General features: G+C 45.4%; 2 protein-coding genes across 4 annotated transcripts in view; one reads left to right on the plus strand and one right to left on the minus strand.

Annotated features, from left to right (window-relative positions):
* The window catches only part of LOC140388585 (transmembrane prolyl 4-hydroxylase-like), a 101,263-nt gene extending 90,362 nt beyond the window's left edge, over positions 1 to 10,901 (plus strand). The window contains 2 exon segments of the mRNA XM_072473008.1: positions 940 to 1,063; positions 2,510 to 10,901. Coding sequence (XP_072329109.1) covers positions 940 to 1,063; positions 2,510 to 2,721 — 336 coding nt within the window. The 3' untranslated portion in view covers positions 2,722 to 10,901.
* Positions 10,902 to 12,319: 1,418 nt separating this feature from the next.
* LOC140388587 (uncharacterized) lies at positions 12,320 to 23,003 on the minus strand. Of its 3 annotated transcripts, XM_072473012.1 has the most exons (3): positions 22,546 to 23,003; positions 21,038 to 21,520; positions 12,320 to 14,394 (listed from the first exon to the last, which is right to left on the minus strand). In XM_072473012.1, the coding sequence occupies exon 3, from the start codon at positions 13,757 to 13,759 to the stop codon at positions 12,560 to 12,562; it is 1,200 nt and encodes a 399-aa protein (XP_072329113.1). In that variant the 5' UTR covers positions 13,760 to 14,394; positions 21,038 to 21,520; positions 22,546 to 23,003; the 3' UTR covers positions 12,320 to 12,559. The 3 variants fall into 3 exon arrangements, with proteins under 3 accessions (XP_072329113.1, XP_072329112.1, XP_072329111.1); XM_072473011.1 differs by having other exon boundaries at positions 21,237 to 23,003; XM_072473010.1 differs by having other exon boundaries at positions 21,038 to 23,003.
* Between the last annotated feature and the right edge of the window lie 122 nt (positions 23,004 to 23,125).

Genomic DNA, 23,125 nt, shown 5'->3' on the forward strand with positions numbered 1-23,125 from the left:
TACTGTTCATGTTTCCGCAAAAATACATTTGTATAATCACAAACATAAAATCTTCCATGGATCAGTGTAATTTGTAGGCATAATACAACTGTGTCAAAAAACATTCTTTATGTATTTGTGTGGTAACCTGGTGCAGTTTTATTAATTCAGCTGAAAGTGCATTTATCTCCAGAGAAAACATTTATCTCCAGATGAAAGCACTTTTATTAAAAATATCTAATTCTCTACCAGTGAGTAATTAATTATTAGTCACTGCAAATTATTTTTAAAAATCCTACGGAACTATTTACTACTGCATGGTTTTGCATCAGTGTTGGCTGTTCGAGAATTTGTCCTGTTGTAAATCCCTTATTATTTAGGCTTGCCTGGTAAGCTTCTGGAAAAATCCATCATCTGCTTTTGAACTGACCCATAGAGACCAAAAAGTACTCCAATGACTCCCTATGTCCTTTGAGCTAGGGAGGGGAAAATCAGCCTAGTATCTCCAGGACTGATCACTCTCCAGTGACCCTGTTCTGGGAAATACCTGTGGGAGGACATTGGGTTCAGACAGTATTGGAGTCATCTCTAATTGTTGATCAGCTTCTTGACATTCAGTAGCTTTGCATACGAGGTATGGCTTTGGGCGGAAATACTGACAGGCTGCCAGCACCCAAGTAATTATATCACGTAATTCATCATTGCACTTCATGATAAGGATTAGAGGGGAATCCCTTGATATTGTGACACTTAACTATAAAGCTATCCACCAGTACAGGATTAATTGCTGATATTTTTGTGAGCATTTTCAGTGTGCAGTTGTGCTCCAGCAAGTTTCTCGAGTAATCACCCCAGATAATTTACATTAGATTCCAACAATTGCCGGACTAAGGAAACTGCTGAATTGGCACGGGAAACTCTTGACATACACTGTGTTCTTGTCTCCAACTCTTTCCTCAGTCTTTAATCCAGAATGAAGTGGATTTACGAGATACACGCCAAAACTGTGACCGAGCCAATCTGCTGGTGAAGCCTGTGCAAGGCACTGCTCTCTTCTGGTACAACTACCTCTCTGATGGTGAAGGTACTCACAACAATTTGGCTATTCGTTACTTCACATTTATACCACACAGAAGGAAGTAAAAATCATGACATTGGAAAGAGTCGAATTTAGTGGTCTTGTGCACTAGGTTAAATCTCATTCTGTGCTCCCCAATTCACACGCATCTTCTACTCCTTCAAAGAATTGGCTCATCCTCGCCCTCATGAGGTGTGCTCTGTATACCACCTTCAGCTGTATCAGCCCCAACCTTGCGCACGAAGTGGAGGCGTGCACTCTCCGGAGCACCTCACACCAGAACCACTCTTCCATATCCTCTCCCAATTCTTCCTCCCACTTTGCTTTGATCCCTTCCAGTGGTGCCTTCTCCTATTCCACAATAGCTCCATACACCGTCGACACTACCCCCTTCTCCAGTCCTCCTGTCGTCAGCACCTCCTCCAGCAATGTGGAGGCCGGCTCCACCGGGAGGCTCTGTATCTCCTTTCTGGCACAATCTCGAACCTGCATGTATGTAAACATTTCTCCCTACTCCAGCCCCCCAGCCCATACTTCGCTTTCAGCTCCTTCAATCCTGCAAACTGACCCCTAAGAAACAATTCCTTTAGTCTCTTAATCCCCTTTTCCTCCCATTTCCGAAAATTTCCAGCCCACTTCCCTGGCTCAAATCTGTGGTTCCCCCGAATCGGCATTTCCCTTAACCCTGCCCCCAACCCAAAGTGTTGGCGAAACTGCTTCCGAATTCTCAATGAAGCTATTATTACCGAACTCCCTGAGTATTTCCCCGGGGCCATCAGGAGCGGCGCTGTTGCTAGTGCTTTAAATCCCGACCCCCTGCGCAAACTCTCCTCCATTCTGACCCATTGGGAATCAACCCCTCTGACCCAGCTCCGCACCTTCTCCACATTCGCTGCCCAGTAGTAATACATCAGGTTTGGAAGACTCAAACCCCCTGCCTGCCTTCCCCTTTGTAGCAGCACCTTTCTAACTTTGGCCACCTTCCCTTCCCATATAAATGAAGTAATCATTCTCTCAATCTCTCTGAAAAAAGCCTTTGGCAGGAAAATCGGCAGGCATTGGAAAATAAACAGAAATCGCGGCAACACGTTCATTTTAAACGCCTGTACCCGATCCGCCAGTGACAGAGGGAGACCATCCCACCTTGCCAGATCAGCTTTCACTCTCCCCACCAAACTAGAAATGTTGTACCTGCAGAGCCCCCCCATTCCCGGGCAATTTGTGGCACCTCTTTAAGCGACCCGCATCCAAGGAGCTGGAACTTGTCAGTCTGTGCCTGGTATCGGACATTAATGTGTCCAGTTTCAATGTCACTCTACTGTTTGCTGTTTTAAGTTCCTTGTGTGTGATGGACAGCATCTGACTGCAGTGAGGACTGCTTTTTATTCTAGGAGATCAGGAACAAGATACCTCCAAAGTATGATGGTAATTGTTTTCTCATGCTTCCTGCAGGCTGGGTGGGAGAGCAAGATGAGTACTCATTGCACGGTGGCTGCGTCGTCACCCGAGGAACCAAATGGATCGCCAACAACTGGATCAACATCGACCCGGATGTGCAGCGTCAAATCCAATTCCAACAAGCAATTTCCAAATACACTAATGAAGAAGCTCCCGCCGAGTGGGCAGTTGATAACATTTATCAGGATTTGCATGTAGAGCTGTGAATCTTCCAAAACAGAATGCCTTTGAATGCTTAATGTGGACAAACGTCCTTATTTATTCGTCCACCCTCCGATCAGGGTTCAGAAAGGAAAAAAAAGTTGCAATCAATTGCCTTTGGTCTTGAATGTTTAAATTTACCTTCAGCTTCAAATGGTAAATGCTGGCAGGCTGTTTGACCGCATGTTGCATCACAGCCCAGCCTGACCCTGTCCCTGCCTGACGTGCACTTTGGAACATGGATCAATGGCTAGTGATTAGACGTGGCTGAAAGCCATTTTGCTTTTGGTACTTTATTTTTTCCATTTCACCGTTGACCTGCTCAGCCCTTGGCTAAGAAGCTGGGCAGGCAGATCAGCTGCTTGCACACCTCTTGTCAGGAGAGTCCTGAAGGTAATGGACCTTTTTTTTTTTGCTCTTGACAGATCGTTGAACCCAAAATATTAACGTGGTTCTGTGCGTTTACTGTGATAATGCTGTGTATTTCCAGCATTTTTTTTATTTCAGGTTTCCTACTTTCACACCTTTTTACAATTCACTCTTCCTTCTTTTGATGAAACATATCAATTTTACTCAACACTCTCCTACAGTACACTCCAGTAAATGCTGAGAAGGTTTCCCCAGGGAATTATTAAACCCTACAGGCTAGGAATGTCCCCGCTTCAATCCCTGATCTGTACAGTGTTCACTGGTGTGTCAGTATGATGATGGAGTGCTATAGTGGGCTTTAGAGTGACTGCTTCCTGGTTTCTATTTGGCAAATCCGACTGGACGCCAATGTCTCTGTGGACATAGGGCAAGTATTGGACGTTATTGTGATGGTCTTGATTGTTGAATAGCTTGCCAACACACCCCAAGCTCCGGTGAAGAATTGCTACTTCAGCCAGTGATGAGAAGGCAAAGTGTGCCTCTAGAGCCATATTCTAGCAAGTGAATAAGATCTTCACTTAGAGAATAATCAGGAAGGGGGTTTGATATGATTTTGTTTAATGGGGATATGACAAAATAAAGCTGAGTCTCAATATTCTCCGCCATGGACCTCTATCTGACTCCCACCCCACCATGGTCTTGAAGCCAAAGAGTCAGGCTAAGTGCCCTTTGCTACCTCACCCAAACAGCCTTCTGATCCATCAAGCTGTTTGAGTAGAGACTGTCTCGGAGCTGAATCCAACTAGTTCTTACTGATATCAAGAGTTAAATGCTCAAGTGAGGGTTCAGAATAGATATCAGGCTCAGAATTCTGACCGTCAATCTGCCTATCCCTAGATTTGTAGGACTGTATAGATCAATGCGCTACCGTAACAGCCCAGCGCTGACCAGTGATCAAACCTGAGGCTTTTCTGGCCATTCATGGTTCGAAACCAAACTAAGTAGTGTATTTACCAATTTACCATCAGAAAAGATCATAGAACTCTACTGTGAACAATTCTTGCGTTGGATCAATGGTCCTCAGACTTTTTGATACAGCAGCTGTGGCATACACAAAAGCAGGTTATTTAGGTGACGTGTGATGTCAGCATTTAATTAAGGGAAATGCAAGTTTCTTAATGTACCGTATTTAGAAAAAGATACTATATATTTGCCCAAATAGTATATTAACTTAATGCATAGACTTTTTAAAAAATCTGCATGTAGCCAGTTTTCTGCAGTAATATGTAAAGCATCATGTTTCTTATTTTGTACTTTGGGCTTTATTCATTCTGTTTCTACATCTCTTTCCTCTCAAATCAATCGTCACCTTCACTGAAATGAAATGAAATGAAAATCGCTTATTGTCACATGTAGGCTTCAAATGAAGTTTACTGTGAAAAGCCCCTAGTTGCCGCATTCCGGCTGGTACGAGAATTGAACCGTGCTGCTGGCCTGCCTTGGTCTGCTTTAAACAGTGGCTGAGAGAGGGGAAGGATGTGTTCGCAGAAACTGCCTAAGCTCATCCTCTTGTGGCAAATAAGTTGATTTGATGGCATACCCAAAGTTAAACTTGCAGCTGCGTTGTTGGAATCTTGGAGTACTGTCATCAGCACCTCAGCCTTCTCCTCTTGGTTCCCTTCATTGTTTCTTTTCTTCTGAAATTAATTCTTCCCCCTTTCAATTTCTCTCATCCTCTTCTCCAGATAGTGCCTCCTGTTAAAGTTCAGATCCATAAATAAGTAAAGACCATCAGACGTTGGAGCAGAAGTAGGGTGTTTGGCCCATCGGGTCTACTCCACCATTCAATGAGATCATGGCGAACCTGATATAATCCTCAATTCCACTTTCCAACCTTATCTCCATAACCCTCGAGTCTCTTACCAATCGGAAATTTATTTCTCTCAGCCTTGAACATACTTAACAACCCAGCCTCCACAGCTCTCTGCCATAAAGAATTCCATCCAAGTGGCCATTACTCATCTGCTGAGCCTAGACACTGTCAACAACTGTTGCACTATGGATTGGATTGGATTGGATTTGTTTATTGTCACGTGTACTGAGGTACAGTGAAAAGTATTTTTCTGCGAGCAGCTCAACAGATCATTAAATACATGGGAAGAAAAGGGAATAAAAGAAAATACATAATAGGGCAACACAACACCTATACAATGTAACTACATAAGCACTGGCATCAGATGAAGCATACAGGGTGTAGTGTTAATGAGGTCAGTCCATAAGAGGGTCATTTAGGAGTCTGGTGACAGTGGGGAAGAAGCTGTTTTTGAGTCTGTTTGTGCGTGTCCTCAGACTTCTGTATCTCCTGCCCAATGGAAGAAGTTGGAAGAGTGAGTACGCCGGGTGGGAGGGATCTTTGATTATGCTGCCCGCTTTCCCCAGGCAGCGGGAGGTGTAGCAGGCATCCTAGCTGAGCCAAGTCCCGATCTTATCCTTTTCCCAGTGTTCACTTTCCAAAATAGATTAAGGGCATTCAGCGGGAGTAGGCCATCTAACCCCCTTGAACCTGCATCGCCATGTAGTACAATTCTGGCTGACCTTTCTACCTCAATTCTATTTTCCTGCCATATTCCTTGATTCCCTTGGTACAGTGTTCAAAAATCATCTATTTATCTCTGTCTTGAATATATATATATATAGGGTAGAGAACTGCAAAGATTCATAACTACCTGAGTGAAGAAATTCCTCCATTTCAATCCTAACAGGGACCTAGCTCAGTTTAGCTGAATAGCTTTAGCTCAGTTGGCTGGACAGCTGGTTTGTGATGCAGAGTAAGGCCAACAGCGCGGACTCAATTCCCTTACCGGCCGGCTGACATTACTCATAAAGGCCCCACCTTCTCAACCTTGCCCCTCGCCTGCATTGTAGTGATCCTCAGGTTAAATCACCACCAGTCAGCTATCCCCTTCCAAGGGGAAAGCAGCCTATGGTCATCTGGGACAGTGGCGACTTTACTTTTTACTGGTGACCTATTATTCTAAGACTGACCCCGAGTTCTAGATTCTCCAGCCAGGAGAAACATCCACCTAGCATCTACCCTGTCAAATTCTTTAAAAATATTACATATTTAAGGAATATTGGCTTAATCTACTCGATCTCTCTCCATCCCCAATCAATCTATTGGACCTTCATTGTACTCCCTCTAAGGCAAGTATATTCTTCCCAGATCAAAGCTGTACAGAGCACTCCAGGTGTGATCTCACCAAGGTGTTATACCATTGCAGTAAGACCTCTTCATTTGGGGGTTACTGGAAAATGAGGAACCGGGAATTCTTGCTGTCTTTCTTCCCCTCCTTAAGGTTCCTGAAACTCCAATTGTTGCCCCAATAAAGATCAGTTAGTGCAGCACTAACAGGAGTTCACATTGTGTACTCATTAATTTGAGTGTGACCCAGTAGCAGGAGTATAATAATAATCTTTATTAGTGTCACAAGTAGGCTTACATTAACACTGCAGTGAAGTTACTGTGAAAATCCCCTTGTCGCCACACTCCGGCGCCTGTTCGGGTACACAGAGGGAGAATTCAGAATGTCCAATTCACCTATCAAGCACGTCTTTCGGGACTTGTGGGAGGAAACCGGAGTACCAGGAGGAAACACACGCAGACACGGGGAGAACGTGCAGTCTCCGCACAGTGACCCAAGCCAGGAATTGAACCTGGGTCCCTGGCACTGTGAAGCAACAGTGCTAACCACTGTGCTACCACGCCGCCCTATAATAGGAGGGGAAGAATATTTTTCACAAATGTGAAGGACTTCCAGCCCCACAAGCTTTGAACTAATTCACCAGCAATACTTATATTTTTAGCACCAGGAATGTAAGACCGTTACAATCCTATCTGTAACATAACACTTGTACTTAAAACAATAGTCCAGCACCACCAATAAGGATGTTTTCACAACTGTCCTAAAGTAAAACCCGGAAATGTTGGAAATAAAAGGCCTCGAAAGAAAAAGGGCAGGTTACTCTTCCTTTCATCACAAATAGTATTCTGAGGGAATGTTTCCACTCGTAAATATTGCCTTCTTTCATAATCCGACTGACATGCTGTATGTTTACCTCCAGAGGAGGAATAACTCCTGCAAAAAATGGAAGTACTGAAATCAGAGCCTCCCCTTAGTCACCTACGGTCACATTGAAATGTTTGCACTCCCCGCCACATTGTCTAGTGAAAAAAAAATCACTCCCCAGATTCCCAGAGTAAAGAAGTAAATGTTTTGCCCACCAATATTTAAATATTCACCAAAGGAATTTAAAAAAAAATTTTTTTGTTACTCATTTGGTACTTGGAGGAAGAATCAAGGCCCTTTCTGCGGGACACAATCAAACTTAGTTTTTTTAAATGACGGGAGAGGATGAAATAAATTGGGGGATTAACTAGAATTTGAAGCTTAATAGTTTGTAGAAAGAAGCAGCTGAGGAGTTCATCATTTGTAGATTTTGGGAAATGGAATTGAGAACATGGTTGACTATTTCAAGTGCTTTATTATTGCTGTAGAATCTACATTTTTACTGTCTTCGGGACTTTTGTGGCACTGAATTGCATGGTTGCCTTAATTCTGGGATCTTGCATTATGACAAGTTACTTGTCTTCGTCACGAGGCTTGCTGTCAGTACAAGGAAAGTGGCAGGTAAATGTTTCAGTTTCTTTCTCAGTTATTCGTTAATGGGATGTGGGCTTCGCTGGCTAGGCCAGCATTTACTGCCCATCCCCAAGTGTCATCGAGATGGTGGTGGTGAGTCTCAGCATTGAACTGCTGCAGTGTGTGGCGTAGAGACATCTACAGGGCTATTAAGGGATCAATATTGTAGAGTATCCCAAGAGATTGCAAGTACCATCATCGGCACGGCGTTTCAGCAAGTTAAATATCAGCCTGAAGGAAATGACAGGTGAGCAGCATCAGCAAAACGTTCTGAAGATTGGAAGGACAGTAAAAGACCACCTGACTCATGAAACTTGCCTCAAGATCGAGTATGACTCTGGATGTACCATTGCTGTAGAGTTTGTATGTCAGCCTGTGACTGAACATCACAACAGAAGCAATTTCTATTTTTTTTAAAGTGCGAGAGGACCTGTAAAATTGTTTTTAAGGTTATCACTCTCACTGGGTTATAGTTTCCTTGCCTGCAGCTCTTTGGTATCTGGCTCATGTGGCCACCTAGGGGCTTTTCACAGTAACTTCATTTGAAGCGTACTTGTGACAATACGCCATTTTCATTTTCATTTTCATTCACCTGTCCCATATGATGCATGGACCAGGTACACTGATTAATAACATCTAGCTGAACCTGACGGTGTCTTGCCTGAAATCTGCTCCATATGTGTCCTTTCCAGCAGCACTCACTGGTTACTAACCAGGAGTGGGACCAATGGCTGAATTTTCCTCATCACTCCAGGGCGCTCAACCAGAACACTTTGATCCCCAAGTACCACCTTGGGTAAGATTAGCTAAATCAGTAGAAACCAAGGACCGATCTCCGGTTATCGTTCAGCATCACAAGTGCAGTGCATTTACTTACTGTAGCTTTCATTAAAGACAGGACTGTGTAACTTTAATAGCAACATCTGGACACTGAGAGGGGGGGAAGTTCTCCTGATCACTACTTACAAGGAAACCTTAAATGCACGTACAAAGAACATGGTTACAGTTTGACAACAGACAGCAATCAGCCTGAATCATGTACCTAAAGTGAGTGCAGCAGAAATTGGGTGATGCAGTCTCAATGGTTGTGCCCAGCCTGAAGAAGATGATATTGATAAGCTTAATCATTTTTTTGTGGTTCCATGTATAGTTTATCAAATTAATTTCATTAAATACTATAGCAATATTAATGGAATCAAATAACCAGAGTCTTGATTTGCATGTTAGACAGTTATGCAATATACTTTTGGTGCTGGGCTAGTATATACAAACAGTCAAGGAAAATTGAAGTATGTACTTTAAATTTCCCTCCATTCCGGAATCCTGATTTCTGGAGTTTTGTATCTAATCCAATTGGTTGTTTTGCAGATGTATCAGTAGGTAATTCAATAATGGTGGGAATCACAGCTGAGCTTGATCCTGCCACATGTCTATTTTCTAGGATTCCACCCTCTCTTGACTGGGACACTGAAGTCCATTGTTATCCCTTCTATTGTTACTCTGATTTGAGTTCCTTCAGCTGGGAATTGAAGCTTGAACTTCCTGTTTATTTGACCCTATACTGCAGCAAAATTGCTCTCTCAACCCCATGATAAACTGACCTGTGTTTTCAATGGAATTGTGCTCTGGTTAACGTACTTGTTGGCTGAGACAGAGCTGTAGCAACACACATCCCAGGCATGTTTGCATTAAAAACACTGCCACAATATACAGTCAAAACACACTTGTACTGCAATTACTTCAAAAGTGTTTAGTAATCCTAATCCTGTGCCTAGTCACGTAGAATCATACAGAACAAAAGAAGGGAGGCCATTTGGCCCATTATACCTGTGATTACTTTTTCCCCTTAACCTGGCAATATATTTTTCCTCATTCAAGTATTTATTTCCTTTGAAAGTTACCATTGAATCTGCTTCTACCACCTTTTCAACCAGTGCATTATAGATCATAGCGGTACGGCGGCACAATGATTAGCACTGCTGCCTCACAGCGCCAGGGACCCGGGTTCAATTCTGACCTTGGGTGACTGCCTATGCGGAGTCTGCACATCCCCCCCCCCCCCCCTCCCTGTGTTTACGTGGGTTTCCTCCGGGTGCTCCAGTTTCCTCCCACCATCCAAAGATGTGCAGGTTGGGTGGACTGGCCATACTAAATTGCCCCTTAGTGTCTAGAAGGTTTGTTGGGGTTACTGGGATAGGGTGGGGTGGGGAGGGTGACAGACCTGGGTGAGGTTCTCTTTTGGAGGGTCAGTTTAGTATCGATGGGCCAATTGGCCTCCGTCTGCACTGTAGGGATTCTATGATTCTATAACTTGCTGCTAAAAAGAAAATCTCAGCTCCCTTCTGGTTCCTTTGCCAATTACTTTATATCTGTGTCCCGTGATTGCTGACCCTCCTGCCAGTGGAAACAGTTTCGACTGACCGAGTTTCTACTGACCAACTTTATCAAAACCCCTCATAATTCTGAATCCTCTGTCAAATCCTCCCTTAACGTTCTTTGCTCTCAGGAGAACAACCCCTCTAGTCATCAACCTGAAATTTCTCAAAACTGTTCGAATCATAGTTTTTGTTTTGATTAATTTAAAAGATATTTAAAAGCAAAATTTAAATAAATCTATTTAATGGACTATATCCTCACTATGTGACGTGATTATTTTTATATTGTATTTTAAGACATTCATAACTTTATATTCCTAATATTGTCTTCAATTTGTGGCACTAGCCTGTTCTTTTGGAATATTCTATTAAGGGAGTTGATTCTATTGTTAATTTTCACTCACTTTGTGACACTGAATTATTTAGTATTTATTTAAGTATGTCAGTATTTTACATTAATATTTATCAGCTGCATTAGAGAAAGAGTTTTCTGTCTGAGAGTTTGCCAACATATTTATTATTTAATTGTAGATTTTGCACTCGATTCCCCCAAGATTTTCTTGGGTTACTCAGGTAATACATACCAGCTTGGTCTGAATAAATTTCTTGTCTGTGCTGCATGTGTGCACTCATTGAATTAGTCTGTCTGTATTGTATTTTTTAGTCTGCCTGTCTCTATGTTGACTTGTAAACGGTTGTGCAACCTTCAACAGAACCATTAAAAACAAGTTTAAAACTCAATTCACTTGGATTTTTGTAGTTAAATCTCTGCAATTGTGCAACCAACTCTCCGGACTTCTTATTTAGAAATTCCAGCCCAGTGGAATGGCTGGGAATACAACCTGCCTGTAGACCTCGGCCAATTACTGGCAACCTGTCCTGGCAACTTGACCCTAATTGTGTTCCTATCGCTAATTTACTGACTTGTCTGAATTTCATGAGCTTGAAAGTTGGAAAAAGTGCCATTTTCATTGTTAGATGAATCCTAAACCATAATTCCAGGATCCTTTGGTATCAGCGACTCATCTGCCAGTTAACAGGAATGAGGATTTAATGATACAGACCTGTGAAGATGAATGTTTCGAAATCCCAACTTTGAATAGTGACTCTGCAATGCAGTACTTGTACGTAGAGGTTATAATTTGTACCCATTTGAGTGATGCCAAATGGGGATAAGCGATTCATCAAAGATGAAAAATCATTTGCCATAAATAGTGTTGTCCAAAGTAACTTTATGAATAAAAATGTCTATGTTAAACATTATTACAAAAGTTGTATTCCCAGAACCAGCTAGCACTCACAGGCTGCAACTACACTGACGATGACACCAAAATTAAACCGGAAATATGACACAAAAGCATGAACACACATTGTGACAACTGAAATAAAAATCAAACATTCTGGTAATATGCAAGTCTGGCAACATCTAGAGAAAGAGTCAATGTTTCAGGTTGATGTCCTTTTGAGAGACAAAAAGACAATGGGCTGGATTCTCAGGCTATGTCCTGACGCCGTTGTGGGAACGGTGGCGTTTTATGACCGAAAAATCGGTGCAAAACAGCCACCGATCCTCAGTTTGGTGGGGGGCTAGCATGCCGGCAGCACAGAGCACCCGGCTCTAGCTGCCGATACGGCTGGAGAATTGCCGGGTCTGTGGCCGCACATGCGCACGGCAGCAGCCGTGCCATACAACATGGCGCCAGCCGCCCATGGACCCGGCCTGCCAAACAGCTTCCCCCCCCCTTTGACCAGGATCGCGACCCGTGGACCATTTCCTAACAGTGCCTCCAGCCCCTGCCAAAGCCCCCCATGCCCGCGGATCGGTTCTCACGCAACTGGCGCAGCTGGACTGAGTCGTCAGCGGCCAAGGCGAGTTCCCGACAAAGGATAGCATGAGAGACCCACGCCGTCAGGAACATGGCTGATTTGGGGGTGGAGCATCGGGGGTGGGGAGGACCTCAGGTAATGTCCTGAGGCCGTCCATACAGCGTGCAGCGTACTGCTTGGGAGGGGGCGGAGCATTTCTAAAACTGCGCCGCCTCCAATTTTGTTGCAAATGGTGATTCTCAGGCTGATCACCGGAGACGGGAGAATCCAGCCCAATGTTCTAAGGGGGAGGGGGGGTGATGTCAGCGAATGCAAGGGAATGTCTACAAATATTTTATTGTGATTTTATTTATTGTCACGTACCGAAGTACAGTAAAAGTATTCTTCTGGGACCGAGGGAACGTACACAGTACGTACATAGTAGACAAAAAGAATAATCAACAGAGTACATTGACAAATAGTACATCGACAAATAGTGATTGGTTACAGTGCGGAACAAGGGGCCAAACAAAGCAAATACATGAGCAAGAGCAGCATAGGGCGTCGTGAATAGTGTTCTTACAGGGAACAGATCAGTCCGAGGGGGAGTTGTTGAGAAATCTTGTAGCTGTGGGGAAGAAGCTGTTCCTATGTCTGGATGTGCGGGTCTTCAGACTTCTGTACCTTCTGCCTGATGGAAGGGTCTGGAAGAAGGCAATGCCTGGGTGGGAGGGGTCTCTGATAATGCTGTCTGCCTTCCTGAGGCAGCGGGAGGTGTATACAGAATCAATGCGAGGGTGGCAAGCTTGTGTGATGCATTGGGCTGAGTTCACCACACTCTGCAGTTCCTTGCGATCTTGGACCGAGCAGTTGCCATACCAAGTTGCAATGCAGCCGGAAAGGATGCTCTCTATCGCACATCTGTAGAAATTTGTGAAAGTCGATGTAGACATGCCAAATTTCTTTACCTTCCGTAGGAAGTAGAGACGTTGTTGGGCTTTCCTGACTGTTGCATCAACATGAGTGGACCAGGACAGACTGTTGGTGATGGTAATCCCCAGAAACCTAAAGCTATCGACCATCTCCACTTCGGAGCCATTGATGCAGACGGGAGTGTGTGTCGTGCTACGCTTCCTGAAGTCGATGATCAGTTCCTTGGTCTTTTCGATATTTAGAGAGAGGTTGTTTTCAGTACACCATGCAACCAAGTGATTTATCTCCCTTCTGTAGTCTGATTTGTCATTGTTTGAGATACGGCCCACCACAGTCGTATCATCCGCAAACTTATAGATTAAGTTTGAGTTAAATCTTGCCACCCAGTCTTGTGTGTATAGGGAGTACAGTAGAGCAGTGTTCTGCAAACCTTTTTTCCGGGACCCATTTTTACCAACCGGCCAATCTTTGGGACCCACGCCGGCCGACCTGTGCGACCCACCATTTTCTCTTACCTTGTTTGCTGCTGACAAAAATGGAAGAAATGGTTTTGGGTCCCTTTGGCCCTCGTACACGGTCCTCCAATGGAACCTGTTGGATGAAGGTGAAGTCTTCTGGTGTCGGAAAATATGGAGTCTCCGATGATCTGGCATGCATGCACAGTGCGGCCACATTTTTAAAAAAGATGTTCGCGGCCATTTTGAAGGCCTCTTGCAGCCGGCGTTATTCACAGCCGACTGCTGTGGCTGTTGCGTGCAGATTTCCGCGATCGGGAGCGCCGCGACGGACGGCTCCGCGACCCACCCGCCAGTCGCACCCCCGAGTTTGACAATGCCTGCAGTAGAGGACTGAGCACACATCCTTGTGGGGCCCCGGTGTTGAGGACTATTGTGGAGGAGTTGCCTACCCTGACCGATTGCAGTCTGTTGGTGAGGAAGTCAAGGATCCAGCTGCACAGGGAGCGGTCAAGTCCAAGATTGCAGAGTTTGGTTATTAGTTTTGCCGGGATAATGATGTTGAAGGCGGAGCTGTAGTCTATGCACAATCTTACGTAGATGTCCTTGTTGTCGAGGTGTTTGAGTGTTGATTGTAGAACCAGGGAGATAATAATAACCTTTTATTATCACAAGTATGAAGTTACTGTGAAAAGCCCCTAGTCACCATATTCCGGTGCCTGTCAGGTAAGCCGGTACGGGAATTGAACCGTGCTGCTGACCTTGTTCTGCATCACAAACCAGCTGTCTATCCCACTGAGCTAGACAAGCATCACCGTTGCGGTGATGGGCAAACTGCAGTGGATTGAGACCGTCTAGGAGGCTGGCGTTGATCCGTCTCCTGACTAGCCGTTCAAAGCATTTCATGACAACCGGCGTCAAGGCCAGCGGTCGGTAGTCGTTGACGCAGGCTACCTTGTTCTTCTTTGGTACTGGTATTATGATGGTCTTCTTGAAGAAGGTGGGGACCTCAGAGCGGAGGAATGAGGTGTTGAAGATATCTGCGAACACAAAGAACAAAGAAAAGTGCAGCACAGGAACAGGCCCTTCGGCCCTCCAAGCCTGCGCCGACCATGCTGCCCGTCTAAACTAAAATCATCTCCATTTCCGGGGTTCGTATCCCTCTAATCCCATCGTATTCATGTATTTGTCAAGGTGCCCCTTAAATGTCACTATCGTCCCTGCTTCCACCACCTCCTCCGGCAGCGAGTTCCAGGCACCCACTACCCTCTGTGTAAAAAAAAAAAAAAAAAAAAAAACTTGCCTCGCACATCTCCTCTAAACCTTGCCCCTCACCTTAAACCTATGCCCCCTAGTAATTGACCCCTCTACCCTGGGAAAATGTCTCTGACTATCCACTCTGTCTATGCCCCTCATAATTTTGTAGACCTCTATCAGGTCGCCCCTCAACCTCCTTTGTTCCAGTGAGAACAAATCAAGTTTATTCAACCTCTCCTCAGCTAATGCCCTCCATACCAGGCAACATCCTGATAAATCTTTTCTGCACCTTCTCTAAAGCCTCCACATCCTTCTGGTAGTGTGGCGACCAGAATTGAACACTATAGTCCAAGTGTGGCCTAACTAAGGTTCTATACACTCCAACATGACTTGCCAATTTTTATACTCAATGCCCCGGCCAATGAAGGCAAGCATGCCGTATGCCTTCTTGACTACCTTCTCCACCTGTGTTCCCCTTTCAGTGACCTGTGGACCTGTACATCAAGATCTCTCTGACTGTCAATACTCTTGAGGGTTCTACCATTCACTGTATATTCCCTACCTGCATTAGCCCTTCCAAAATGCATCACCTTACATTTGTCCGGATTAAACTCCATTTGCCAACTCTCCGCCCAAGTCTCCAAACAATCTATATCCTGCCGTAGCCTCTGACAGTCCTCATCGCTATCAGCAATTCCACCAACCTTTGTGTCGTCCACAAACTTACTAATCAGACCAGTTACATTTTCCTCCAAATCATTTATATATACTACGATCAGCAAAGGTCCCAGCACTGATCCCTGCGGAACCCCACTAGTCACCGCCCTCCAATCAGAACAGCGCCCTTCCATTGCTACTCTCTGCCTTCTATGACCTCGCCAGTTCTATATCCACCTTGCCAGTTCACCTCTGATCCCGTGTGACTTCACCTTTTGTACCAGTCTGCCATGAGGGACTTTGTCAAAGTCCTTACTGAAGTCCATGTAGATAACATCCACTGCCCTACCTGCATCAATTATCTTTGTGATCTCCTCGAAAAACTCTTACCAAGTTAGTGAGACACGACCTCCCCTTCACAAAACCGTGCTGCCTCTCGCTAATACGACCCCTTGCTTCCAAATGGGAGTAGGTCCTGTCTCGAAGAATTCTCTCCAGTAATTTCCCTACCACTGACGTAAGGCTCACCGGCCTGTAGTTCCCTGAATTATCCTTGCTACCCTTCTTAAACACAGGAACAATATTGGCTACTCTCCAGTCCTCCGGGACATCACCTGAAGACAGTGAGGAGCCAAAGATTTCTGTCAAGGCCTCAGCAATTTCCTCTTCAGCCTCCTTCAGTATTCTGGGGTAGATCCCATCTGGCCCTGGGGACTTATCTACCTTAATATTTTTCAAGACGCCCAACACCTCGTCTTTTTGGATCTCAATGTGACCCAGGCTATCTACACACCCTTTGCCAGACTCAACATCCACCAATTCCTTCTCTTTGGTGAATACTGATGCAAAGTATTCCTTTAGTACCTCGCCCATTTCTTCTGACTGCACACATAGATGCCCTCCCCTGTCCTTCAGTGGGCTAACCCTTTCCCTGGCTACCCTCTTGCTTTTTATGTACGTGTAAAAAGCCTTGGGATTTTCCTGAACCCTATTTGCCAATGACTTTTCGTGACCCCTTTTAGCTGTCCTGACTCCTTGCTTAAGTTCCTTCTTACTTTCCTTATATTCCACACAGGCTACGTCTGTTCCCAGCCTTCTAGCCCTGACAAGTGCCTCCTTTTTCCTTTTGACGAGGCTACAATATCTCTCGTTATCCAAGGATCCAAGTTGATGTGGTGTATATGGATTTCAGCAAAGCGTTTGATAAGGTTCCCCACGGTAGGCTATTGCAGAAAATACGGAGGCTGGGGATTGAGGGTGATTTAGAGATGTGGATCAGAAATTGGCTAGCTGAAAGAAGACAGAGGGTGGTGGTTGATGGGAAACGTTCAGAATGGAGTACAGTCACAAGTGGAGTACCACAAGGATCTGTTCTGGGGCCGCTGCTGTTTGTCATTTTTATCAATGACCTAGAGGAAGGCGCAGAAGGGTGGGTGAGTAAATTTGCAGACGATACTAAAGTCGGTGGTGTTGTCGATAGTGTGGAAGGATGTAGCAGGTTACAGAGGGATATAGATAAGCTGCAGAGCTGGGCTGAGAGGTGGCAAATGGAGTTTAATGAAGAGAAGTGTGAGGTGATTCACTTTGGAAGGAATAACAGGAATGCGGAATATTTGGCTAATGGTAAAGTTCTTGAAAGTGTGGATGAGCAGAGGGATCTAGGTGTCCATGTACATAGATCCCTGAAAGTTGCCACCCAGGTTGATAGGGTTGTGAAGAAGGCCTATGGAGTGTTGGCCTTTATTGGTAGAGGGATTGAGTTCTGGAGTCGGGAGGTCATGTTGCAGCTGTACAGAACTCTGGTACGGCCGCATTTGGAGTATTGCGTACAGTTCTGGTCACCGCGTTATAGGAAGGACGTGGAGGCTTTGGAGCGGGTGCAGAGGAGATTTACCAGGATGTTGCCTGGTATGGAGGGAAAATCTTATGAGCAAAGGCTGATGGACTTGAGGTTGTTTTCGTTGGAGAGAAAAAGGTTAAGAGGAGACTTAATAGAGGCATACAAAATGATCAGGGGGTTGGATAGGGTGGACAGTGAGAGCCTTCTCCCGCGGATGGAAATGGCTGGCACGAGGGGACATAACTTTAAACTGAGGGGTAATAGATATAGGACAGAGGTCAGAGGTAGGTTCTTTACGCAAAGAGTAGTGAGGCCGTGGAATGCCCTACCTGCTACAGTAGTGAACTCGCCAACATTGAGGGCATTTAAAAATTTATTGGATAAACATATGGATGATAATGGCATAGTGCAGGTTAGATGGCTTTTTGTTTCGGTGCAACATCGTGGGCCGAAGGGCCTGTACTGCGCTGTATTGTTCTATTACATAGATTACATAGAACATACAGTGCAGAAGGAGGCCATTCGGCCCATCGAGTCTGCACCGACCCACATTAATCCCTCACTTCCACCTTATCCCCGCAACCCAATAACCCCTCCCAACCCTTATGGACACTACGGGTAATTTAGCATGGCCAATCCACCTAACCTGCACGTCTTTGGACTGTGGGAGGAAACCGGAGCACCCGGAGGAAACCCACGCGGACACGGGGAGAACGTGCAAACTCCGCACAGACAGTGACCCAGCGGGGAATCGAACCTGGGACCCTGGCGCTGTGAAGCCACAGTGCTAATCACTTGTGCTACCGTGCTGCCCCTACATATGTTCTATGTTCTATGATTGCGAAATTTGCCATATTTATCCTTCTTCCTCACAGGAACATGCCAGTCCTGAATTCCTTTCAACTGACATTTGAAAGCCTCCCACATGTCAGATGTTGATTTACCCTCAAACATCCGCCGCCAATCTATGTTCTTCAGTTCCCGCCTGATATTGTTATAATTAGCCTTCCCCCAATTTAGCACATTCACCCGAGGACCACTCTTATCCTTGTCCACCAGCACTTTAAAACTTACTGAATTGTGGTCACTGTTCCCGAAATGCTCCCTGACTGAAACTTCTACCACCTGGCCGGGCCCATTCCCCAATACCAGGTCCAGTACAGCCCCTTCCCCAGTTGGACTATCTACACATTGTTTTAAGAAGCCCTCCTGGATGCTCCTTACAAACTCTGCCCCATCCAAACCCCTATCACTAAGTAAGAACCAGTCAATATTGGGGAAGTTGAAGTCTCCCATCACAATAACCCTGTTGCTTTTATTCCTTTCCAAAATCTGTCTACCTGTCTGCTCTTCTATCTCCTGCTGGCTGTTGGGTGACCTGTAGTAAACCCCCAACATTGTGAGTGCACCCTTCTTATTCCTGATATCTACCCATATAGCCTAGCTGCCCTCTGAGGTGTCCTCCTGCAGTACAGCTGTGATATTCTCCTTAACCAGTAGCGCAACTCCGCCACCCCTTTTACCTCCCCTTCTATCCCGCCTGAAACATCTAAATCCTGGAATGTTTAGCTGCCAATCCTGTCCTTCCCTCAACCAGGTCTCTGTAATGACAACAACATCATAGTTCCAAGTACTAATCCAAGCTCTTAAATTCATCTGCCTTACCTGTTTTACTTCTTGCATTAAAACATATTCACTTCAGGCCACCAGTCCTGCTGTTTTCAGCAACATCTCCCTGTCTGCTCTTCCTCAGAGCCATAGTGGCCCTATTTCCTAGTTCTCCCTCAATTTTTTCATCTTCTGACCTATCGCTCCGGTGCCCACCCCCCTGCCATACTAGTTTAAACCCTCCCATGTGACACTAGCAAACCTCGCAGCCAGGATATTTATGCCTCTCCAGTTTAGATGCAACCAGTCCTTCTTATACAGGTCACATCTGCTCCGGAAGAGCTCCCAGTGGTCCAGATAACTGAAACTCATCCTCCGACACCAGCTGTTTGGCCACCTGTTTAGCTGCTCTATCTTCCTATTTCTAGCCTCACTGGCACGTGGCACAGAGAGTAATCCCGAGATTACAACCCTTGAGGTCCTGTCTTTTAACTTTCTGAAATGAAAATGAAATGAAAATCGCTTATTGTCTCAAGTAGGCTTCAAATGAAGTTACTGTGAAAAGTCCCTAGTCGCCTCATTTCAGGACCTGTTTGGGGGAGGCTGGTATGGGAATTGAACCGTGTTGCTGGCCTGCTTGGTCTGCTTTCAAAGCCAGTGATTTAGCCCTGTGCTAAACCAGCCCCTGCCTAGCTCCCTGAACTCCTGCTGCAGGACCTCATCTCCCTTCCTGCCTATGTCGTTCGTACCAATATGTACCACGACCTCTGCCTGTTTGCCCTCCCCCCTTCAGGGTGCCTGCTACCCGTTCGGAGACATCCTGGACCCTGGCACCAGGGAGGCAACATACCATCCTGGAGTCTCTTTCACGTCCACAGAAGCGCCTATCTGTGCCCCTGACTATAGAGTTCCCTATGACTATTGCTCTTCTGCGCTTTGACCCTCCCTGCTGAACATCAGTGCCACTACTCTGGCTGCTGCTGTTTTCTCCTGATCGGATAATCCCCCCCCCCCCCGACAGTATCCAAAGGGGTATACCTGTTCGAGAAGGGGACAACCACAGGGGATTCCTGTACTGACTGCCTGCTCCGCCTGGTGGTCACCCATTTCTCTGCCTGCACCTTGAGTGTGACCACATTTATATAACTGTGATCTATGACGCTTTCCGCCACCTGCATGCTCCTAAGTGCATCCAACTGCTGCTCCAACCAAACCATGCGGTCTGTGAGGAGCTCCAGTTGGGTGCACTTTAAGCAGATGAAGCCATCCGGGACGCTGGAAGCCTCCCGGACCTGCCACATCTCACAATCAGAGCATTGCACCCCTCTAATTGACATTGCGTTAATTAATTAGCAAATTAAATATTCATTTTTTAAAAAAAAAGTTACTGTTCACTATATGTTTCCTAGCACTAGATTTCTACTATAAATGTAAAAGCCAAATACAGTACTCTTCGATCTCTGGCTTAGATACCCCTCTAAATTATGATTAAGTAATTAATTAATTATGTTTAATTAGTTTAACAATGTTTAATTTTTTAATTTAGTGCAGATTCCCCATCAGCTTTCCTGTAACGTCACTTTTCATTTTTTCCCCCTCCCCCCAGTCGGATCACTCAGAATAGCAGAATATCTGTCACTTACCTGTTCCCAAGCTGCTCCCCGGCTCTCTATCACTTATCTGTTCCCAAGCTGCTCCCTGGCTCTCTATCACTTATCTGTTCCCAAGCTGCTCCCCGGCTCTCCATAACTTACCTGTTCCCAAGCTGCTCCCCGGCTCTCTATCACTTATCTGTTCCCAAGCTGCTCCCCGGCTCTCTCTCTCGCTCCTGAAAATAAAGACCGCTGGAACCTGGGGGTAAGATTTTATATCACCTACCTTCCCAGGGTGCTCCCTGGTTTTCTCTCTGCTTCCCAGAATGCACTCTGGATCTCTCCCTACTGATGACCAGTTACAAAGCCAAACGAAGGAAACAGAACAAAAAGGGAAACAGCACCTCCTCCTACTCCGCACCGAATTACCACACTGCCCAAATTACCAAGTTCCAATTCCCACTCTGGCTGTGTCTCTTTCACCTGCACAAAACTTACTGTGTGCGCTTACTGTCTGTCTTTTATACAGAACCCAGCTAAACAAGATGAGTCACATTATTTAAGCTTCAAACAGAAGAATACAATGTACACCCTTGTGCCACTAAACAGGCCTCAGGTGACTGGCAGATAACTGCCTCTCAGCAATTAGGGTGGGGGCAGCTTCAGCCAATCAGACACTGAGCTAGACACTGACCTTTTAACTGAAAAACATTTGAATTCACCACTTACCTCATTAATTACCACACTGTCCAAATGACCAAGTTCCAATTCCCACTCTGGCTGTGTCTCACTCACTCAGGCTGTGTCTCCTTCACCTGCGCAAAGCTACACTCGCCAGCTGGTCTGCGCAGGCTCTGAGTGCTCGCCCAGGGACTCCGTCGGGGCCTGTCGCTTTCCGCGGATTCACATTCAAGAGGGCAGCTCTTACCTCTGAGGCTGTAATAGTGGGTATGGGTGTGTCCAAGGCTGTTGGGGCGGGCAGCACTGATGCATTGGCTGACTGCTCAAAGCGGGCATAGAACTTGTTCAGATCATTGGGTAGGGATGCTCCGGCCTGATATTCCGCCTGGCCTTGCTTTGTAGCCTGTGATCTTGTGTAGGCCCTGCCATAGTCGTCGTGGGTTAGTGTCGTTGGCCTGGGACTCTAGTTTGATACGGTATTGTCTTTTTGCAACCCTGATGGCTTTCTGTAAGTCGTTCCTGGATTTATTTCTGGGGTGGTGGGACAGGTTAACAAAGAAGTGATGCATATGACATGATAAGTTTTCTAAAAAGAGGCATCAGAATACAAAAGCCAGGAAGTTAAGCTAAACATACACTTTGATTTGAAGTGAAGTATTGTATTTGATTCTGGACTCAACTTTAAGAAGGACGCGAAGCCTTCAGAAAAGAATGGTTCGAAGAAGAATCTATTACAATTTTGTGAATAGACGAGAGAAGCTGGGGATGTTCACCTGAGAAGCACGGGGGCTGAGGGGATTTGATGGCGGTGTTTAAAATCATGAAGGGTTTAGAAACTTTCCAACAGTTGAATGTCGACAGAGGGTGCAGATTTAGGGCAATTGTCAGAGGGAAGTTGGACAAATATTTGAAGGAGAAATAACTGCAGACATGGAGAAGGAGCAGAGGAGTGGGACTCACTGCGTTGCTCTTTATAAGAGTCCGCACAGTCTTAATGGGCTGAATGATCTGGTTGTATTCTATAATCTCTAGAAGGTTATGCAACTAAGGTGTTTACAGAATGTGATATGGTGGACAGAAATAACCTATTTCCTCTGGGTATTTTCGGAACAAGGGGGTATAATCTTAAAATTAGTGTCAAATCATTCAGGAGTGATGTCAGGGAGCATTTCTTCACACAGGATAGTAGAAAACGGAACTTTTCATTCCAAGAGCTGTGAACACTGGGTCCATTGAAAATTTCTAAACTTAAGATAGACTTATCTGGGGCTGTTTAGCACAGGACTAAATTGCTGGCTTTGAAAGCAGACCAAGGCAGGCCAGCAGCATAGTTCATTTCCCTGACCAGCCTCCCCGAACAGGCGCCGGAATGTGGCGACTAGGGGCCTTTCACAGTAACTTCATTTGAAGCCTACTTGTGACAATAAGCAATTTTCTTCTTATTTCTTCTTCTTCTTTGATAGGTAAGGGTATCAAGAGGGTTGGAACTCGGGTGGAATTAAGGTACGACTCTTCCAAGATCTAATTGAATGGAGTAACCCCATACTCCCAGTCACCTGACATTATCTTGTATGCTTCTGTCTTCTGAACAATTCTTCAGCCAGTGAAAACAATCAAATTGTTGTGATGAAAGATCACAGACCCGCTGCCAGACCTGCTGAGTGTTTCCAGCATTTTTGTTTTAACAATCACATTTTCTGATTGCTGCATTCAAAGATCAGGAATAGGTACAATGACACCTGGGCCATTCCCATCTCCTCTCCCGGGATGAAAGGCAGCTCTCTAGTTAGACATTCTGATTTTTTTTTGTTTCTCCTTCCGCACAGTAAAACTCTCAATTCTCCAAAGCAGACGTTGGCTGGTCTGGACTCAGTTGCAGTTTGAAGGGCTGGGATTCCGAAGTGTGGCAAGGCTGGAGCCGAGGTGTTGACCTTGGGGAGGTAATTCATTGCGCGCCTGTTACCTGCGCGCGGGGGTTTGGGTCAATTTCCTCCGGCGAAGTTGCGACATTTGGTTCGCTACAACGCAAGCAACGTTTGTAGCGACGAAGCAGCCAATCGTCCTCGGCTTTACTCGGCAACAAACCTCTTCCGGCTGCGATTTCAGTATCGAGCCATGTGACTGGTGTGAAATGTA

The sequence above is a fragment of the Scyliorhinus torazame genome, chromosome 13 (genome assembly GCF_047496885.1).
Source record: "Scyliorhinus torazame isolate Kashiwa2021f chromosome 13, sScyTor2.1, whole genome shotgun sequence".
Lineage (NCBI taxonomy): Eukaryota > Metazoa > Chordata > Chondrichthyes > Carcharhiniformes > Scyliorhinidae > Scyliorhinus > Scyliorhinus torazame.